Source organism: Cajanus cajan, chromosome 6, assembly GCF_000230855.2.
Source record: "Cajanus cajan strain Asha chromosome 6, NIPB_CcT2T_4, whole genome shotgun sequence".
NCBI lineage: Eukaryota > Viridiplantae > Streptophyta > Magnoliopsida > Fabales > Fabaceae > Cajanus > Cajanus cajan.
In genome coordinates, this window is record NC_138522.1 from 2,136,468 (window position 1) to 2,152,631 (window position 16,164).

The following is a 16,164-nucleotide window of genomic DNA, read 5'->3' on the forward strand; positions in this document are numbered from 1 at the left end:
TAACATTAAGAATGTAAAAGAGGAACATACATGGTCCACATTTTTTTTATCCATCTACATGATCTACATATATAACCAAGGTGATAAATACTAAAAAGAACATTTTAAAATTATCCTACAATATCTTCCTACAAATTTCCTTACCAAACAAAGAAAATATATTAGAAATATTTTAAATTTTCAAGACATCAAATTTCTTCAAAAAAAAAAAGATTAATATGAATTTTCTAGGATATTAAGAATATTAATAACAATTAATTTGAGAGAATGTTAACATTATTCTATGAATAATAAAAAAGTATTACAATGATAACAACGAGAATATTCATTTTACGTCAAACCGACAAACCCCCAATCAGTGTGTAGTGCCAATTAAAACGTGCTTATTTTTTCGTTCGAATAAATTTTTATTTATTAAATTTGACTACTTTTTTTTTAATGATCATTAAATTCGATTACTGAAAACAAGAAAAGCATGTATGAACACCGCTGATTAAAAAAATACATACAGATATAAGAAGGGGAGGGGGACTACTTTGGTTAAAACATAATCACAAAAAATGTATAGAAAACTAAGATAAATTAAATAAAATAATGTGTTTAAATTTTCAGCGATGGAGAGTTTGATAATTTACACAAAATCTAGTTTCTTAATGTCGTTTATATATGTAAAAACATTAAAATAAAATAAGAGTTAATCATCTATACACTGTCAATGTAAAGTATTTTTACACTGGCAAGTAATTATATCTTTTAATTGTGTCATGTTACTGTTGTGTAAAGTTTTTTTACACTGACAAACAAACTAATTATATTTTTTAATTATGTCATGTTACTGGAAATACATTTACTTTTAACAGTGACATGACACAATTAAAAGATATAATTGATTGTCAGTGTAAAAGTTTTTTACATTAACAATGTATAGATGATTAACCCTTAAATAATGGATAGCGCACACTAAGTGTATTTATTTTAGAGTTTAATAAATATGGAAATTTAATATAAATAAAATTATATTAACATTTTTCATATTATTATTCACTGAAATACTTTTTTTAATTGAAGTAATTAAGTATAATAAATGATAATTATATATTAGGTTAAATTTGTTATACTTACCCTATATACTATAGCGAGGAGTACTGGATTGAAAAACATGCAGGATTATTGACGTATCCCCATCTCTTTGCTTTACTAGTTTTAGCTCCAAAGGCAAAGCTATATGATTAATCATAATCATATGAAAAAGACAAAAACATTTAGTCCCTACAAATTAAGTTAACGGAAAGAAGAACAAAATATAAAGTTGGCAACATTCAAAATCTGTCTTGGCAATCCCTTGTGGGTCTTGTGGTGTGCGGAAATGGAAAGGTGAAAGGTTGCGTTTTGATTTTTATCTGTTAAAGTGGATCCTCCTTTATTTTCAAAATAAAAAAATAAACAAAACATTGATTTGGTGTTTAATATTACAAGAGTTTGTCAAATTGGTGTCTTTTACATTAAGAAATTAAAATATCAAAATATTCCCAAAATGGTAAAATAATGTTTCTTCTATTTCAAAATAATTGTAGTTTAAAGTTGTTACACACATATTAAAAGTTAAAATAAATATATTATTATTTATGTAATTTTTTAAATAACTTCAATTTCTTAATAACTGTATTATTTATTGTTGTGGTGGCGGAAGGGTTTATAAGAAGATAAATGAGAAATTAAAAAAAACTAATATTACATTAAAGTGACTGTTATTTTGAAAAGTAAAGAGTAATTAATTTAAGATTCTATATAAAAGTTTTCTCTTTCAATATACTATATAAAATTCACAAATTTAGTTATCTCATTATTTTTATTCATTGATTATTAAAATAATAACATTAATTATGATTTGAAATTAAATAAATAATATGATAATTTATATTTAATAATATTTAGGTTATTTTTTATCTCAATAAAATGATAAAATAAGATAAAAATATGATGAAAATGAAAATTAAAAGTACATTTTTTATTTTTCATTGCGAGTAAATGTGATAAAAAAAAATTCAAAGTATCTGACGCATGAACAAATTGTCGTAGTATTTTGATAATTCTGAAACATAAAAAAGTGCACCTCCTGTAAAACTGGGTGAAAAAATAATTCTTTTTTCTATTACCATCGGATTATTTTGCCCTCTCAACATTGTCTCTATATAAGACCATTATAAATGTCAGATTTTCTCAACAACAAAAAAAAATTGTCGAAGATGAATACAAATCTTCCTTTAATAAAGAAATAACAACTATTAAAAAATATAGGTCATATTTTCAACTCCTATTAGAAAAATCAAAAACCCTAAAATTAAATAAGAAAATAATGACTATTTAAAATTTTCATTATTATATTTATTTATTGTAATCATTTTAAAATTATCTCAACATAATTATTTCAATTTCTAAAATTAAACATGATTATTAAAAAAATAAAATTACAAAATGCATTTAAGAGGAAAAAGTTGCACTTATCTTTTTTATCATTTTAAAGATCTATAAAATGAGTAGGTTAAAACAGAATATTGTGTCTAAGTACATCTAGAGACTAGGAATCGGTCTCTAAAATTATTTATTAGCTACCAAAAAGCTTGTCAATTATTAATTTATTATACTTCAATTAGAGACTAAGTTCAGTTTCCAATTACATTTACATTATAGCCCAGATCCTTCAGTCTAAAGTGCTATATTAGCTACTGACCCATTAATGTATAAGAGATCATAATATATCAATATAACCTTATCAATAATTAAAATTTGGTCTTTAACTACATTTTAATTAGAAGCCAAAAAGTCGGTTCTGAATTAGTAAATATTTTTAAATAAATGATAAATAGAGTCTGATTTAGAGACCAACTACATTAGTCTCTAATATTTAGAATAATTTATGATTAGTTAATAATAGAAAACATTTTTATCAATAATAAATAAATAAAAATAAAGCTAAAAATTGAATTTTTTAGCTGTTAACATTTTAAATAAACTACCAGTATCCAATTAAAGGATTAGGGGGAAAAAAAGGTTAAATATGCGATCCACATGTTCGGCAGTTTGCTGGGTGCATGTGCGCGCCATTATTTCATAAAATAAATAATTGAAAAACAGACAATAAAGCACACAATTTAAGAAAATAATAATCTCTTAAAAAATAAATCAAAAGTAATGTCTTGCTCTAAAATCATGGTACATGATGTGATAGGTTTTCTTTTCTTGCATAGATATTCTCAAACCGATAATTAAAAACTATTTTTTTATAAATTAGCTAACCATACATTTTTCTTTTCAATAAAATCTTTTCTTGAAACATCTAATTTCTTAACCAAAGCACTTAAAATTTTTAAAAATTAAAATTATACTGTTAATCTTTTATAATTTTTATATGTGATTTTGGTATTTTTAATTCTTTAATTTTAATTTCACAAAATGCATACATGTTTACTTTTATATGACATTTTAATATTGACGTAGGTGGATAACATTAATGTGATACACCGACATCTTAGAGAGAATGTGACAAATCATGTGGAATGATATAAAATATTTATTAATTTGATTGATAATTAATTTTTAACAAAAATTAGATTAATTATTTTCAGTAAGATCTTCATTGTATTTTTTAATATATAAGACTCAAATTAAATATATTAATTAAGAAAACATAGTTTAATACTATTAAAACTAATGATTTATTAATATTTAAATCATAATATAAATATTATAATATCTATAATATTACATTAAGAGTTAATCGTATTTTAAAAATACTAATTTAATGTTAATCATGTTTAAAATAATAATAATAAATTTATATAAAAATAAAATAGGTAATTTATTATTTTATATATTTTGATACGATAAATATAAATATACCATTATTTATTGATTTTAATATAATATACTTTACTATTTGAAAATATATTAAATAATAAATATACAACTCATCTAGATTAATTTAGTCTCAGACACCTTTCTAAAAATATATGGATATGAAATATGTATATAAATATAAGTGTAATTAACAATAACTTTACAAATATATACAATATATGAGTAGTTATATAATAAAACATAATATAAATCTTAACTTGTTGATTGAATAACGTCTATATAAAGCTAGAAGTTACACGCCATTAGCATGATCACATAACTTTTATCGAACTCCAATTAATTTTGTCTTTTTCTATGAAAAATTCATTATTATCATAATTTAACCACTAAAAAAGATATTATAAAAAAAATATTTGAAAGAAGAGAACATAAAAATGCATGTAAAAAAGTTATAATACAAAGAATATTTATTATTTTAAGTTCAACATTCAAAAAGAACATAAGAATCATGTAAAAGAAAACACAAAAGAATAATAATAATTTTTTATTAATTAAATTAAACATCACAATTTTAAGGGAAAATTTACAATTCAATTTTCATAATATTTGAAATTTTCATTTTTTACATTGCTTAAAAGTAATCATGTTATGATAATATTTATCAATTTATTTTCAAATTTCGATCTCGTTAGCAAAAGAAGTTATATTAATTGTCATTCAAATTCGTTAAATGTTTAACTTTTCGTGCTTCCTTTTTTTAAGAGGACTTTTATATTTCCTTGAATTTAATTATATTAATCATATTTTAATGTAAGACATACTTTCATATATATATATATATATATAACACTAATTACAGTTAAAATAATGTTATTTTTTTTAAAAAAACTTTTTTCTTTGAGTTAAAATGTGATTATTATAACGACCCGTCGGGTTGTCACCCTGCAGAACAACACTACACAAAAGTAGAATATGCATACAAAAGAATATATATATAATTCCAGCCTGAGGTTCAACAGGTTAAGTATCTAATACTAACAAAATGTTATACACAAAATTAGCTCCTGCCACCACCTGCAGCCCTGCTACTACTCTTCAGCCTATCTCTACTCTGTTTCCATACACAGTATGATCATCGCAGTCCAAACTACATGGAAACATGCAAGAGTAAGCTAGTGAAAATAATCAACATATGAATATCTATAAATAGCCTTCAACTTAAGAGCACCATCATCATTCTCAACAAGTTCAACATACAACACATAACAACACACAACTCAATCACAGTTTCACAACACAACAGCACATATACAACTCATATCAACATCAATTAAACACATAAACAGCTTATACGTCGTCACACATTTCAACTCAGAGATCTGCTACAACATGAGTGAGCAGTTTAAGTGGTTAGGTGCTACCGAACCGACAACAAAAAACCTTTTTGGGCTTGCTAGGTAAACAACAAATTTGGATGCCAATCCACAACACGATAACGATTTCTCAGACTTTACCACTTAAACAATGAAGTATAATATTATGTTAGGATAGAACAACTGGGTTTAGGCCTACCACGACATTAGTTAGCTCAACTAATCCATCTATGGGATTAACCTACCGACTATCCTCCAAATACTACAACCTTCCGATACTCGGCTATGTACTAAGTTTCCGACTTCGTACTTTACTCAAATTGGCCACTTGTAATCGGTATAGCTCGACCTGACCCCTATACCATGGTCGCTTTATACATGTGTGCCTCGACCTTGCCCACACACGGGACCAACTAAGTCCTAGAGGAGAACAACACAACGTCCACTCCAAGGGACAATTTCCCAAGGAGGGTTTTCAACAAATTGGGCTCTCTAAGCACCACAGCTTTCTCAATCCATACAATGGGATGAACAACTTTGAAAACATTCCCCTTAGTCCTAGTGATCAACAACTCATCATCACAGCTTAGCTCAACAACTTAAACAGCATGATCAACTCAATAGCTTAACGGCTCAACCCATAATCTACAACTCAACAGCACAGCTCAGCTCAACAACTTAAACAACATGATCAACTCAATCAACATAAAATAATATTTTACAACTCATAGTGCAACATACAACTTTCATCACACAGCTACATCTTCTCATCATATCACAAAATTCAACATTTTATGAGTCATAAAATCAAACACCTTCACGCCCGGCACAAGTAAACTCACGCCTGGTCTGAACCCAACTCGAGAGCTCTAAAGATCTTACACGCCTGGCGTATCATCATTACGCCCAGCGTGTTGGGAGACAGAGACTTCCAAGAGTCTCCCAAGCCCGGCGTGCCAAAATCGCACTGGCGCAACTCAGGCAGAGACTTCACCAGGGTCTCACACTCGACGCGCTTATTCTGCGCCCGGCGCCACCCCAGGCAGAGACCCCCAAGGAGTCTCTATGCCCAGCGAGATCAAATCGTGCCTGGTGCCATATCAGTAACTCAAAATTTTGAGCCACTATCTGATATCACGCCCGGCACGGTTCTCCCCACGCCCGGTGTGATTCATCTAGAGACTTCCATTCCCAACCTCGCTCGGTGCAACCAATCTCGTGTCTGGCGTGCTTGGACAATGGAGTTCCCTGAGATGAACACATGTCCGGTGCCAAGAACTACGCCCGGCGTAAACTCAAACAGCAATCCTCACAACTTTGAAAATTTCAACCAAAAACCTGAAAATCAGCCAACTCAACACAAACAATCCATGAAATGATACACATTTACATCATACAACTTAAAAACAAGCTTTATTTCAACATGCAACCATCAAATGCATAAAAATCACCATATTTCCCAATTTTCCCGAAACCTCAAAAATGAGAAATTCTTCAAATAAGTCAATGATCCTCAACAAATTTTTTTTTCTCCAAATGAGTTCTTAAACTCACCCACAACCAACGAGTTCACAATCTAGCTTCCCTTACCTTAGAGAAGTAGAATCCGAGTTTTGGGAAAAGGAAGAAAAGAAGAAGGGTCGAGCTTCTAACTAGCTCCTCACGCCTCTACTCAGTACCTTTAATCACAACAATCACCACAAGGAAGCTTAAGAATTTGGAACCAAAGAATATGAAGTGAGGAGAAAATGAGAGTGTTGAGAGGAAGAAGGGAGAAGAACTTGCGGTCTTACAATTATGAATTTATTTAAATATTCATGTGGGATATTATTAAATAAAAATATTAGTGGAAATAATTAATAATATTTTTATATTAATCATTTGTTTTGATTCGACTTTTCTACCAAAGCTTCTTACGTATCCCATACACTACAACCAGACTGATTTTTACGCATCATTTTCAGTACTGTAGGACGAGTGGGAAATTTTTTTTCCGAGACAATGACCCTAGCGAAGACTTGTATATAGAATATATGAAACTTAATAATTTTTAGTTATATGACTATTTATAATTAATAACAGAGTAACAAATATTTTTGTATTATCATTCTATTTCAATTAAATTATAGAAAAATTAACTTTTCTCATTCTCATAAAAACAATTTTTTATACATCCTTTATCATAGAACAAAGATCAAATAAAACGTGTCGGTTTTACTCGTATAAAGAATATTCAACAATACTCAAAAAATATTATTTTAAAACTTCTATAAGACACGAGAGTATTACATTCCTTTTTTGCTTTCTCAGGAATGATTTTACAAATGAGTAAATAATTAATTTGATCTTTAAAGTATTATTCTCATTCTTCTATATATAGTGCTTAAAATGATAAAATTATATGAATAATATTCTATAAAATATTAAAATTTTACTAATTTAGTTTCTAGTATGATATATTTTATTAATATTGAGAGACTATATAATACGAATGATTTTCAATATTTTAAAGAATATATATATATATATATATATATATATATATATATATATATATATATATGTATGTGTGTGGATATATACAACATTATTTTTAATATTTTAAGACTAATTATATAATTTTATTACTTTAAGATTTTTTTTAGAAATCTGATCCATTATATTAATGTTATAAAAAATAATATATATAAATAAAAAATAATCATTATCTTTTAAATCAAATTTATAAAATTAAGTTAGGATCAAACGTACATTTATTTTTAAGATAATATTAAAATATTCATTATAAGACAAATTTTTATGAAGTTATTTAATTGTAATTATCATAACCTTTAGAAATGTGTGTAATTATCAAGAATTTTATTAACTTTCGTTAAGTTCTATGAGATTTATATCAGAAGCCGAAATAATTGAATGCGATTTATGTGCTCCATTGTCCACTCTTTCTCGTTCTGCTTTTGCTCTCTTCACTGCACACTCTTTATAACCCCTTTTAAATTGCTAAGCCCCCTCGACTTTTACCTTATTGCACTTTCGCCCTTCCACACTTGTTCTCGTCACGCAAGCTGCAAGGCATTTTGCACAACCTTCTGCAGTCTGTTACATTACATGTCTTTCACTTTCTGAATTTGTGTGTGGGGTTTCGCAACTCTGATTAGGTTAATCCTAATTTAAAACTCTAAATCCTTAAATTAATTGCTCTATTCAGTTTGTTGGGACTTGTAAATTGTAAATTTGTAATTGTAAGTTGCTTTTTTTTTGTAATTTTTAAACTTTGCCGAAAGTAATTGCTATATCTTCACTTTGTTGTAATTTTGTAATTGTTTGTAGGTTGCTTCGGTGTAAATTAATTTTTTTAACTGTCAAGATTAATTAATTGTCTCCTGACTTGACTGTATTTCATGTTTTCCAAACAATTATTAAAAGTAAAATAATTTTTTAAATATTTCATGATATAATTTTCATGTTTAAAATTATGATTTAATTTTATATTCTAAGTTTTTATCAAGGAAATGTATCAACTAATGAAATAAATTCTCAATATGAAGAGAAGAGGAACATAGGTGATAGTTGAGGATCATATTAGTTTGTAGTCAATTTGTTTTTAATTTTCAAAAAATTGATAGAACTTAATGTTAGTTTATGTTAAAAAAATATTTTAGATTTCTATTTTCAGAAAAGTGATTTCACAAGAGTCCTAAAATACTTTTTGTAAGTTTGTGTTATTTGATTTCTTTTACTAACTTTATTTTTTTAAAAAAAGAAGCTAATTGTACAAAAATATTATGAATGCACATAATAAAAATAATAAAATATGTAAATAATACCTATTGAAATATTATATTCACATGTATAAGAAATGATTTAAAAATAAAAAATTAAAAGTGTACTAATGGGTGTTAGATAACCCTAGGTAATTATCAAAGGTTAAACAACCTATAAAAACATTTTTTATATTAAGAGAGTTATATTACTAATACATATCTTAGGTTTGCGTCGCAGGTAGGTATTATGGTATGTGTTTGGATTGTTAGAGGTTAATTATAAGCTTTTATTATTTAATGAGATTACATAAAAGGTAGGTATTATGGTATGTGTTTGGATTGTTAGAGGTTAATTATAAGCTCTTATTATTTAATGAGATTACATAATTCTTATTATCTGTTAGAGGCTATCAACCCTGGTTACTTAATAGGAGTTACATAACCTGGTCCTTGTTATTTATCATGAGTTAAAAATTGTGATAACTTAACTAGAATTTTTAAATTACTTGTAAATTTTGAATTCTTTAAGAGTTGTTGAAAATTGTCGCTAACACATTATCGACAAATAGTTTGTTAGAGGTATATGTAATCCCCAAAAATGCATTTAATTATGACTATAATTCTAGTTAAATTAAAGATTAACCTTGTTAAATCTTTTTTTTTTTTTGTAGTGATCATAAGCTTTATAACAAGTATTGTTGAGCTTATCATTAGGTCACTTACTATTGGACTACTATCAAAGCACATGCGGATGTTTAGTCCTACAAATTTCACATTCAAAATGTATAATATATCATCGACATAAGGAGGTGTATAGAAATCTCATTGATATTACTAAAATAATGTATATAAATGAGAAACAAACTTTATTTTATAAATTAATTTTGTAAAATTAATTGAGTTAAACATATAACTTATTTTTTAAAAGACTATTTAGGAGAGATAAGTCTAGTACTTAATTTAAAGACTAAATTATAATGATTATTTAAAAATTACAAATTATTTGATGTTCTATTTCATTAATTATAATCAACATATAATGTTTTTTATAATTATCAATCAATTTGAATTAATAAAATAAAATATTAAATAATTTTTAAAAAATTTTAAAATTTGTAAAATTAATCTATATATTACATATTTTCAATTTAATAATTAAATTATTAAAATTTAATATAACACACGTTATTATTGAATTCCTCCTCTTTAAAGAAACATATCTTCTCTTTTATGTTTTCCATCGCATTCCTTTTATCGTAAAAGAAGTGAAGAGATAAGGGATATGAATATGGTTTAATGAAATAATATAATACTAGCACTATTTTTTACCTTCATCTTTTCCTTATCCTCAACACAAACACAACATACCGGTTTATTTTATTATAAAGAATGAAAAAGGCACACGTTGAAAACAAAGAAGGTCCCCCATAATTTGTTGTTGGGGCAACTAAAGGCAGCCACAGGAAGGTGTGAATGAATGCATGGGAATTGCAAAGAAGGGTAGTGCTACCTTCTTCAAGTCTCCAACACTAATAAAGAAAGCTAAGGTGGTCCCGAACCATATCATCATCTTCCCCACACACGAGTTAATATCCCTTTCATCAAGCTTAAAAAGCAGACCCTGAGTGCATATATATATATATATATATATATTTGTGTTGTTTTTAAACATCTCTCATCACTTAATTAGCAACTCAAAGCCACAAACCAAAAATGAAAGGAAACAATCCCTATTTCGTCGTTGTTGTCATACAAGCCATATACGCTGCTATGTTTCTTCTATCAAAAGCTGCATTCGATCATGGCATGAACAACTTCATCTTTGTCTTCTATAGACAGGCAATAGCAACCATCTTTTTGACCCCTTTCACTTTCTACTTCGAGTGGTATGTAGAAATGAAACATACTGATATCAATTCAATTTCTTTCTTCCGAGGCAACAATGTCGGTTTTTAACTCAAATCCATTTTTGGCTGTAGGAAAACTGCACCACCTATGTCTTTTTGGACCTTCTGCAAGATCTTCTTCCTTTCTTTCTTCGGGTATGTTCAAATACTGAATTGACATAATGCTTTAAAGTTGAAGATCTTTGTAGCTTATACTTTACAAGATCACATGATATATATTAATTATATGATTCAAACTATGGAGATATATATATGTTGTAGCAGATTTTCTTTAGTTTTTGTTTTCCCCCTTCATTAATTAAACTTGTGTCCTAAATTTCAGGATTACTTTAAGCTTGGACATATATGGTATTGGCCTTATTTACACCTCAGCAACTTTGGCTGCTGCTACTACAAACTGTCTTCCAGTTATCACCTTCTTCTTGGCGCTCCTACTAAGGTAAATTAAAGTAGTACAGAACATGATTGCTTTGCATTTTATTTATTCAAATCTAACTTTGAGTCCATCTCGGTCCCATTCAATTAAGAAAAAGGAATGGTGAAATCATAGCTTAAACAACACTTAATCAAATTGTTCGACCACTAATGACTTTTTAAAGGTGGCCAAGATTCCAGTCTTATTTCAGCAATTATACATACATAAAATGAACCACACTCGGACCGCACCTAAAATTAATTAATCATATTCCTTTCCTCTTGTGAAAGCATAAATTAATTAATCACATGTCGTGGTGTAGATCATGTCGTTTATGGTGAATATATATATATATATATATATATATATATATATTAGCTATTAGACATAGAGAACTTGACAGGTATATACTTTAAATACATGTATGAGACTGTACGTACCTTGACTATTGACATCAAAAGAAGAAAAGGAGAAAGGGAAAGCACTTCAAAAGAAAACATATCAGATTTGAGATTCCCTTCATATTTCCAACCTACCGTTAATGTAAATCTTCAAGTGATTCCACCTGATATTTATTTTTTTCATTAATATAATGTTTGCATATTTTGTGCAAAGGTGTTACAGTTATGTTGAGCAGGCATAACGCGGTCCTTATATATTAAGCTTAGCTCCCCCTCCAAATGAAACCAACAAATATATAAAATGCGTTGATATATATAGATCCATACCCATACCAATATATATATATATATATATATATATATATATATATATATATATATATAATCTCTTAGATCAACTTCAAATTATTTTAAAAATTTGAAGAAAAAAAATTCAAGAGAGGTTATAACTGATGACGATGCCTGAGGAGATTCTTTCCCATATGGGATCGATCCATCACATGTCAAACATTGTGGAAGCACATTTAAGAAGCTATGTTTGTAATAGGTTTTAAAATTGGGCTTCTCATAAATATGAAACACATAGACGTGGAAAGGGTACACCGACTTCAATTTTTCATCAAAGCAAGACGGATCAGGGCATCTTTATTCTTACAAGTAAAGAATATATATTACATAGTTTTTTCTCATTTAAATATGTGTCTGTTTTTATTTTTATGACGTACAACAGTTGATTACATCATTTCCTTCTTTTTAATGTAATTTTTTCTCTCTTTCATATCATCTACTTTAATTTAACCCTTTTACTCACTATGCAACAATTGCTTAATTTTAAGAAACTCCCACTAAGAATGTTCTTAGATACAAGTTTTTGAGACAAGACAATATCATTTTCAGATGTTTTGACAAGACGTCAAATTATTTAAAACAGGGAAGACACTACATTTCTTTTTCAACTTTTGGAATGTATTTGGTATCTTTTGCTTCCACATGTAATTAACTAGGATCAATATGTTTCATCTCTAAATTTACATTTTTAGATTTGGATATATTAATTGACAGATTTATTTTACCAGCAGAAAAAGTGAAAAACTAGTTATTTTTTTGTAGAATTGGAATTATAATTATTTATGGAATAAACGGTTAAAATTTTGAAAAACTACAGAGTATATATATATATACTCTGTCTTTATTTTTAGTCTTAACTTTTAATTTACAAAGTTGTCACTTTATTTTCAATTGATTCTCTTTTTTTTTCTTTCCAGAAAATAAATAAAACAAAAAAAAAATTTCAGTTTGTTTCCTGTTTTTAAATATTATTCTTTTTATTATTAATGACTATATATATAGCACTTTTATTTTTCTTCTAAACTAAGTAAATCATCCCTTTAAAGGAGCAAAATCACGTGAATTTCTAAGAGGAGAAGCGCCCATGTTATCATCAGGTGAATTTACATCTCCTCCATGCAATAAGATAGATCATGTGCGATACTGCACAGAGTTTGGTTGGGGCGCGAATGCTCTGATCCCACCCGAAATCCAATTTCGTACATTTTGGATGGAGTTGAATTTTGAAATTAATCTCAATATATTTTTTAGATTTATATTATGTTTCATGTTTTTAATTAAGTTTAATATATGATATTTTTTAAAAAAAATAATTTTTTATTTAGTTATTGTGTATTATTGATAAAAAAAATTATTTATTTATTAATATTTTTCATAACATGACATTAATTTATAATGAAATTATTTATTTTAATATATTAAAAAATATACCTCAATTAAGTTTTGTTCTTTTCTTAGTTTACATTTTAATTATATATAATATTTAAATTAGTAATGTAATTAATAATTTATTAAATTTAAATCAATTCAACCTTTTTCCATATGTTTTTGAGTTTTGATCAAGTAAAATTTGAGTAAGAATAAGTTTAACTCAATCTGACTCATGCTCACCGTTGGTTATATTTTATAAGTAAATATATATTTTTATTGTTATTCATGGATAATTTATCTATCCATTATAGGAGTTTTATAACAATAATTTTGTAAATTTTACATGCATCCAATAAATAATTACAAATACAAGTATTTGAGTTTGACCTTTATAGATAAAAATACTTTTTTTATTTTACACACAATAATCATTACCATATCCGTGAACACAAAACATTATTGGATATTAGTGATAAGAAATTTTATCTTTGACGTAATAAGCTATTAATCTACAGTGTGAATTTTGCATTTCAGGATCGAGAGTTTGAAAATAAAGACGAGGTCTGGGATGGCCAAGTTAATAGGCATTGTGGGATGCTTGGCTGGGGCAGCAACCCTTGCCTTTTATAAAGGTCCTCCGTTGAAACTTTTAAGCCATTATCACCTTTTGGATCACCATAAAACCCTACAACATCAAGGTCATGCCCCGTCTGGCGCATGGATCAAGGGTTGCTTCCTCATGCTTCTCTCCAACTCCTGTTTCGGACTCTGGCTTGTACTACAGGTAATTTCATTCCCCTTTAATCAATTTAGTGATAAATTCATCACATATTTATATGTCGCATAATATTCCTAATTACTTAATATTTGATCTTCCCATGCAGGCTTTTATTATAAAAGGGTACCCTTCGAAGCTGCTATTCACAACTCTTCAGTGTTTCTTAAGCTCAATTCAGTCTTTTGTCATTGCCTTCGCCGTAGAAAGAGACATTGAGCAATGGAAGTTGGGTTGGAATGTCAGGCTCCTCGCCGTAATATACTGTGTAATTCTCTTAATTCATCTTTCCATCATATCATTTATTAAGATAAATATTATACAAACTATTTTATAAATTGTTATATATACACTGTTATCTCAATGTGGGAAGAGAGTTGTAAATTGTAATCTATAATTAAAGTAATGAGTTATGGTGACAGGGAATTATGGTGACCGGTGTGACATATTACTTACAAACATGGGTCATAGAGAAGAAAGGACCTGTGTTTCTAGCCATGTCAACTCCACTTGCTCTTATTATTACAATCTTCGCCTCTGCAACCGTCTTGGGTGAAATAATCAGTTTGGGAAGGTAACACCCTAATTCAATGCTCTATTTATACATTTGAAATAACGACTAATTAATTAATAAGTGATTGGTATGTTTGTTGATTTTCAGCCTTTTAGGAGGGTTGGTATTGGTTCTAGGACTATACAGCGTACTGTGGGGAAAGAGCAGGGAGCAAATGGCAAAAGCCACCATTGACGTGGAGCAGGCACCGGTTTATAAGAATAATGATATGTGATATATATGAATGAGTGTTGCCAAAATTTTGCATGCCAAGTAACAACTAATGCATCGCAACGCTTTAAGCCTGCGGATATATATATATACCAAAGAACAAATTCAAATGTAAATGTTTGACTACTGGTCCCTTTGTGGCCCAAAAATTTGGGTTGTAAGCCGTCATTTTTCATTTCATTTTCATCTCTTGCGATATCCTTTTAGAGTAATAAGTGAATGTATTAATAGCTTAAAAATTCAATTATAAATCATCATTATGTATGATAATTCAGTCAGTTGATTTTTTAAAATAAGCTTAAATATATATATTTGTCTTAGAGCATTTATGTGATTTTTATTCTTATATGTCATATACGCGGATATGCTAATAAGTATGTGAAATGAGATAATGTAACATGAGAAAAAATAATATAAAAATGTTGGAAGTGACATTTGAACCCTTCTCCATCGCAACTCACCAAAATGCAAATGAAAGTTATGATGTTGAAACAAAAACTATATATATTTATTAATATTAAATAAAAAAAATTATATATAATTAATACTAATAATATTATTGATAAATTAATATTACTAATATTAACAATATTATTAGTATGTTAATAGATAAATTAATGTTTTAATATATATCACAAGGGAGACCTCTTATAGAATAACTTAACATCTGACAAAGTTCAAAATATTCAAAGAGTGCAAATTAGCATGTCCTAATCTTAGGGTTGGAGTTTATACTCATCTTTCATATATTTGAATCCTAAGATTTTAGGGTTAAGCTCCTAAAATCTCGTATTGACTGTCTCTGTATTCCTATTGAAGTAATGTTTTACAACGGCTTATGATATATACACCTCCATCTCTATGATAAGTACATCTTTTTTTAAAAAAAAAAATCTTAAAATATATTTAATTTTTTATTTTTTACTTTTAGATATCTAATTTTTAATTTAGTCTTTCTTTATTTTTATTTTTTTACATACATATTTCTCTTTCTTTGTTTGACTCATGATATATATATATATATATATATATATATATATATATATATATATATATTAAGTATACCTCCTTTTCTTTTTTTAATAAAAATAAATTCTTAAAATATCATGAACATATATAAATTAAATAATAAAAAAGTAAAATTAAAAAAATACAGGATAAAAAATTA

At 27.4% G+C, this 16,164-nt stretch overlaps 1 protein-coding gene across 1 annotated transcript; it reads left to right on the forward strand.

The window, feature by feature from the left end:
- The first annotated feature begins 10,538 nt into the window (after positions 1-10,538).
- LOC109797334 (WAT1-related protein At5g64700) lies at positions 10,539-15,321 on the forward strand. The gene is made up of 7 exons (XM_020357342.3): positions 10,539-10,881; positions 10,975-11,037; positions 11,225-11,341; positions 13,972-14,221; positions 14,322-14,480; positions 14,635-14,786; positions 14,874-15,321. Exons 1-7 carry the CDS (start codon positions 10,709-10,711, stop codon positions 14,998-15,000), a joined length of 1,041 nt encoding a protein of 346 aa, XP_020212931.1. The 5' UTR covers positions 10,539-10,708; the 3' UTR covers positions 15,001-15,321.
- Positions 15,322-16,164: the final 843 nt, after the last annotated feature.

Excerpts from the sequence above, each read along its gene's own strand:
- LOC109797334 (XM_020357342.3), top strand. The coding sequence starts at position 10,709 with ATGAAAGGAAACAATCCCTATTTCGTCGTTGTTGTCATACAAGCCATA. Across the intron at positions 14,222-14,321 it reads GACTCTGGCTTGTACTACAG|GCTTTTATTATAAAAGGGTA; the intron begins GTAATTTCATTC and ends CTTCCCATGCAG. Across the intron at positions 14,481-14,634 it reads TCCTCGCCGTAATATACTGT|GGAATTATGGTGACCGGTGT; the intron begins GTAATTCTCTTA and ends TTATGGTGACAG.